The sequence below is a fragment of the Mus caroli genome, unplaced genomic scaffold (assembly GCF_900094665.2).
Source record: "Mus caroli unplaced genomic scaffold, CAROLI_EIJ_v1.1 scaffold_17325_U1_1, whole genome shotgun sequence".
Taxonomy (NCBI): Eukaryota; Metazoa; Chordata; class Mammalia; order Rodentia; family Muridae; genus Mus; species Mus caroli.
Genome location: NW_018391337.1, coordinates 1,523 through 8,451, shown reverse-complemented (window position 1 = coordinate 8,451; position 6,929 = coordinate 1,523). Strand labels below are relative to the sequence as shown.

Here is a 6,929-nt window from a genome sequence, read left to right as displayed (position 1 = left end):
GAATGCTCTCTGGTACAACCACTCAAGAAAACAGTTTGGTGGTTCCTCAGAAAATTGGACATAGTACTACCAGAGGATCCAGCAATACCTCTCCTGGGCATATACCCAGAAGATATTCTAACATTTAAAAAGGACACACACTCTACTATGTTCATTGCAGCCTTACTTAATAATGCCCAGGAGCTTGAAAGAACCTAGATTTCCCTCAACAGAGGAATGGATACAGAAAATATGGTACATTTACAGAATGGAGTACTACTCAGCTATTAAAAATGAGGAATTTATGAAATTCTTAAGGGAATTAAGAGAAATAGAAAATATCATCCTGATTGAGGTAACCCAATCACAAAGGAGCACACATGGTATTCACACACTGATAAGTGGATACTAGCCTATACGCTGCAAATAACCAGGATAAAATTCACAGACCACATGAACCTCAATAAGAACGAAGACAAAGGGTGGGTGTTTCAGTCCTTCTTAGAAGGAGAACAAAATACTCACAAGAGCAAATATGGAGATAAAGTGTAGAACAAACACTAAAGGAAAAGTCACCCAGAGAATGTTCCACCTGAGGATTCATCCCATATACAGTTACCAAACCCAGACACTATTGTGGATGCCAAAGAGTGAATGCTGACAGGAACCCGATATAGCTGTTTCATAAGATGCCATGCCAGAGCCTTACAAATACAGAGGCAGATGTTAGCAGCCAGCAAATAGACTGAGCACAGGTTCCCTAATAGTGGAGTTAGAGAAAGGACTGAGGGAGTTGAACGGGTTTGCAGCCCCATAAAAACAAAAATATGAACCAGCAAGACACTCCCCTCTGACCCCCCTCCCCCGAACTCCCAGGAACTAAGCCATCAACTACAGAGTACACATGGCTCCAGGTGCATATGTAGCAGATGACGGCCATGTCATGCATGGATGGAAGAAGAGGTCCTTGAAACTATGAAGGTTCTATAGATGCCCCAGTGTTAGGGAATCACAGGCAGAGAGATGGAAATGGGAGTGTGGGATGATGAACACTCTCATAGAAGCAGGGGGAGGGAGGATGAGATGGAAGTTTCCAGGAATGAGGAAAAGCAGGAAAGGGGATAACATTTGAAATTTAAATAAAGAAAATATCTAATACAAAAAAATTTTTAAAATAACAACAAAATACCCCACAGAAAACACAAAAAAGAAATTAAATGTTGTTTTCATAGTGAAGGCCTCATTTCTTCTTTGTGTTCCCAGCAACACCAGTGCAGGGTTTCTGGCCCTAAACATCTCAGCCTCTGCAATGGCACCCACGACCACAAATCCAATGGAAAAAAAACCATCCCTGGAAGTATTGACATCGAGACCCTGATCCAACATTTGATCATCATCATCATGGGACTGGTTGGGCTGACAGGAAATGCCATTGTGTTCTGGCTCCTGGGCTTCCACTTGCACAGGAATGCCTTCTTAGTCTACATCCTAAACTTGGCCCTGGCTGACTTCTTCTATCTGCTCTGTCACATCATAAATTCCATTATGTTTCTTTTCAAGGTTCCCTCACCCAACAGTATCTTGGACTATTGCTTTTACACAATCATGATGGTTTTCTACATTACAGGCCTGAGCATGCTCAGTGCCATCAGCACTGAGCGCTGCCTGTCTGTCCTGTGCCCCATCTGGTATTGCTGCCATCGCCCAAAACACACATCAACTGTCATGTGTGCTGTGATCTGGGTAATGTCCCTGTTGATCTGCATTCTGAGTGGATATTTCTGTTATCGCTTTGGTCCCAAATATGTAAATAACTCTGTGTGTCAGGTATTGATATTCTTCATCAGAACATACCCGATATTTTTGTTTGTACTCCTCTGTCTGTCCACCCTGGCTCTGCTGGCCAGGTTGCTCTGTTGTGCTGGGAAGAGGAAATTTACCAGATTATTCGTGACCATCATGCTGACCGTTTTGGTTTGTCTTCTCTGTGGGTTACACCTAGGCTTCTTATGGTTTCTGTTACCCTGGACTGAGGATCGTTTCATTATACTAGATTATAGACTTTTTTTTTTTTTTGCATCAGTTGTCCTAACTGTTGTTAACAGCTGTGCCAACCCCATCATTTACTTCTTAGTGGACTCCTTTAGGCACCAGTTGAAGCAACAGAACCTCAAAATGTTTCTCCAGAGAGCACTACAGGACACTCCTGAGAAACCTGAAAACATGGTGGAGATGTCAAGAAGCAAAGCAGAGCTGTGATGAAGAGCCTCTGCCTGGACCTCAGAGGTGGCTTTGCAATGAGCACTGCACTGCTGCACTTCACCACTGTCCACTCTCCTCTCAGCTTACTGACTCTGGATGCCTCAATTGTCCAACAACACCTTCAAAAGCTCTCCACTGACTTAGTATTTCTATCTCTCCCAAGAGATAGTATTTCTATCTCTCCCAGAAAGTATTATGTCTGCATCCTTTTGACATTAATCCAATTCTTATACTAAATTCATCTAAAACTTTCTTGCTGTTTCTTTGGAACTTTTCTTGCCATGGTAATAGCCCAGGTTCAGCACCATCATTCTCTTGTCTGTGATTTTTCTGTACCTGAATGTAAAGACAAAGGAGCCAGGAGTGCAGACAAGCATGTGAACATAGGTATGACCACCATTTCTGCTTAAAGGGACATGCCTGGAAACCTCAGGACACAGGAACAGAGGAGCTTCCTGGAACAGGACACTTCCAGTTTCCAACTGTACCCTGGAGCTGACCCTATACTACATCTCTCTATACCCAAATTCCTCCCAGAAAGAACTGATCTACCATAAGTACGGACACACAGGCTTGCAGGAAGGACAAGCCACAGTCAGAGATAGCAAGACCAGTTAACACAAGAGATAACCAGATGGCAAGAGGCAAGGGCAAAAACATAAGCAATGGGAACCAAGGCTATGTGGCATCATCAGAACCTAGTTCTCTCAACATGGTGAGGCCTGGATTCTCCAACACACAAGAATTAAAGTCATCTCTGATGATGATGATGATGATGATAGAGGACATTAATAAGGACATAAAAAGCTCCCTTAAAATAATACAGGAAAACACAGATAAACTGGTAGAAACACTTAATGAGAAAACACAAAAATTACTTAATGAATTACAGGAAAGTGCAATCAAACAAGAGAAGGAATTGAACAAATCATCCAGGATCTAAAAAGAGAAAAAGAAACAAAAAAGTAATCATATAGGAGACAACCCTGGATGTAGGAAACCTAAAATTAAATCAAGTGTCAAAAATGCAAGCATCACCAACAGAATACAAGAAATAGAAGAAAGAATCTCAGGTACAGAAGATACAAAAAAAAAAATAGACAAACAGTAAAAAAAAAAAAAATGAAAATGCAAAAAGCTCATGACAGAAATAATCCAGGAAATCCAGGATACAATGAGAAGACCAAACCTAAAGATAATAGCTATACAAGACAATGAAGATCACCAACTTGAAGGGTAAAAGTTACCTTCATCAAAATTATAGAATAAAACTTCCCTAACAAAAGAAAGAGATGCACATAAACATACAAGAAGACTAAAGAAATCCAAGTAGATTTGAAGAGAAAAAAATCCTCCCATCATATAATAGTCAAACATCTAATGCACAAAACAAAGAAAGAATATTAAAATCAGTAAGGGAAAAAGGTCCAGTAATGTATAAAGGTAGACTTATCAGAATTACACCAGATTCTCACCAGAGACTATGAAACCTAGAAGATCCTAAACAGATGTTGTAATGTCATATAGATGATAAGAGAACACAAAATGCCAAACTAGGCTACTATACCATCAAACTTCTTAATTACTATAGATGGAAAAACCAAGATATTCTATGACAAAACCAAATTTTCACAATGTCTTTTGACAAATCCAGCCCTACAAAATATAATAAATGGACAAGGCCAACACAATGAGGGAAACTACACCCTAGAAAAAGCAAGAAAGGAATCTTCTGTCAACAAATCCTAAAAAAGATAGCCACACAAAACCAAAAATAACATAAAAAAATAACAAGAAGCAATAATCATTATTCCTTCATATCTCTTAACATCAACTGGGGGCTCAAATTCCCAATAAAAAGACATAGACAAACAGACTGGAAAGTAAACAGGACCCAGAATTTTGTGCATACAGGAAATGCATCACAGCATCAAAGACAGACACTACCTCAGTGTGAAGTGCTGGACAACAGTATTCCAAGAAAATGGTCCCAAGAAACAAGCTGGAGTAACCATTCTAATATGGAAGAAAGTCGTCATTCAACCAAAAGTCATCAAAAAGTATAAAGAAGAACACTTCATAATCACCAAAGGGAAAATCTACGAAGAAGAACTCTCAATTCTGAACATCTATGCTCCAAATGCAAGGGCACCCACATTCATAAAAGAAACTTTACTAAAGCTCAAAGCACACTTTACACCTCACACAATGATAGTGGGAGACTTCAAGATCACATTCTCAGCAATAGACAGATCATGAAAACACAAACTAAACAGAGACACCGTGAATTTAACCGAATTTATGGACTAAATGGATTGAAATGATGTCTATAGAACATTTCATTCTAAAACAAAAGAATATGCCCTCGTCTCAGGACCTCATAATACCTTCTTCAAAACTGAGAATATGATTGGTCACAAAACAGGCCTCAACAGATAAAAGAATATTGAAATCATCCCATGCATGCTATCAGATCACCACAGACTAAGGCTGCTCTTCAATAATAAAAACAATAGAAAGTCCACATACACGTGGAAGATGAACAATGCCCGACTCAAGGATAACTTGATAAAGGGAAAAATTAAAGACTTTTTCGAGTTTAGTGAACATGAAGGCACAACATACTAAAACTTATAGGACACAATGAAAGCAGAGCTAAGAGAAAAACCCATAACTCTGAGTGCCTGCAAAAAGAAACTGGATAGAGCATACAATAGCAGCTTGACCACACACCTGAAAGCTCTAGAACAAAAATAAGTACATACACCCAAGAGGAGTAGATGACAGGAAATAATCAACCTGAGATTTGAAATCAACCAAGTAGAAACAAAAAGAACTATATAAAGAATCATCAAAACCAGGAGCTGGAAAGAACCCAGATGTCCCACAAAAAGGAATGGATACAGAAAATATCATGCATATGCAGCTAGAGACACAAGCTCTGGGGTTAATGGTTAGTCTATATTGTTGTTCCACCAATAATATTGCAGACCCCTTCAGTTCTATGGGTGCATTCTCTAGCTTCTCTTTGGGGGCCCTGTGTTCCATCCTATAAATGGCTGTGAGCATCCACTTCTCTATGTGCCAGTCACTGCCATAGCCTCATACAAGACTGTTATATCAGGCCTATTCGGCCACCATTGGAAAGAGAGGCCCCTTGGGATTGAAAATGTTATATGACCCAGTACAGGGTTTGCCATGGCCAAGAAGTTGGAGTGGGTGGGTAGGAGAGCAGGGTTGGGGGAGATTATAGGAAACTTTTGGGATAGCATTTGAAATGTTAGTTTAAAAATATCTAGTAAAAAAAAAAAAGAAAAGAAAAAAATGTGGTACGTTTACACAATGGAATACCACTCAGCCATTATAAACAATGACTTCAAAATAAAAACAACAACAACAACAACAAAAACAACAAAAAATATGACTTCATGAAATTCCCAGGCAAATGAATAGAACGTTAAAGTATAATCCTTAGTGAGGTAGCTCAGTCACAAAAGAAAGCACACAGTACCCACTCACTGATAAGTGGATATTAGTCCATAAGTTTGTAATACCCAAGATTCAATTCAGAGATCCTTTGAAGTCCAAGAAAAGGGAGGACAAAAGTGTGGATGCTTCAGTGCTTTTTAGAAAGAGGAACAAAATAATCACAAGAGGAATATGGAGATAAAGAGTGAAGCAGAGACTGAAGGAAAGGCCATCCAGAGTCTGCCCCATCTTGGGATACATCCCATATACAATCACCAAACCCGGACAATGTTGTGGATACCAATAAGTGCTTGCTTACAGAAGTCTGATATGACTGACTCCTGAGAGGCTCTGCCAGAGCCTGACAAATACTGATGTGGATGCTCAATGTTAATCAGTGGACTGAGTGCTGGGTCCTGGATGGAGGAGTTGAGGGAAAGACTGAATCATCTGAGTTGGTTTGCAGTCCAATGTGGGTAGCAAAAGTGTCAATAACCCAGAGTTCCCGCGAACTGAATCACCAACCAAAGAGTACACATGGAGCCACCCATGGATCTGGTCACATATGTGGCAGAGGATGGCATTGTTGGACATCAGTGGGTGGAGTGTCCCTTGGGCCTGAAGTTGTTTGATGGCCCAGTGTAGGAAATTCCAGGGCAGGAAGATAGGAGTGTATGGTTAGATGGAGGAACACCCTCATAGAGGCAGGGTGAGTGTGGATGGTATAAGGAGCTTCCAAAGGGGAGACCTGGAAAGGAGGAAATATTTGAAATGTAAACAAAGAAAATATCCAATAAAATTTTTTCCTCTAAATAATTATTTTAAAAGAAAGAAAGAAAAAAAAAACTAAAGACAAAAGAGCCCCATGGTTTCCTGTGATTCATTCTCATGAGATAACACCTTCAACAAAAATATTTTACACCTGTCCAATCACAACACTCACCATGCTAATAATATCATAAAACTGATACACAATTTACAAAGACAGGAATAGGCCCATTCCCCATACTACACCACACACTCTCAGTGCCCTGTGCTGCAGCAGAAGGATCCCATGTCTCCAGCCTGCTGACCCCAGCAGCCAGAAGCCTTGAAGTAACTGAGGATGTGGATGCTGAGAGTTCTAAGTCATGAAGACCATATTTTCATCTGATTCAATCACCTTAAGATATCCACCTTAGATGTCTCTTCCTTCCATGGAAACAAAGGAAGTTCATGTA

General features: G+C 40.0%; 1 protein-coding gene across 1 annotated transcript; it reads left to right on the top strand.

Annotated features, from left to right (window-relative positions):
* Positions 1-1,246: 1,246 nt before the first annotated feature.
* On the top strand, positions 1,247-2,238 carry LOC110289117 (mas-related G-protein coupled receptor member A8-like). Its single transcript, XM_021155303.1, is given in 2 exon segments — positions 1,247-1,318; positions 1,321-2,238. Coding segments are annotated over 2 exon segments (948 nt in total). The 5' UTR covers positions 1,247-1,288.
* Positions 2,239-6,929: the final 4,691 nt, after the last annotated feature.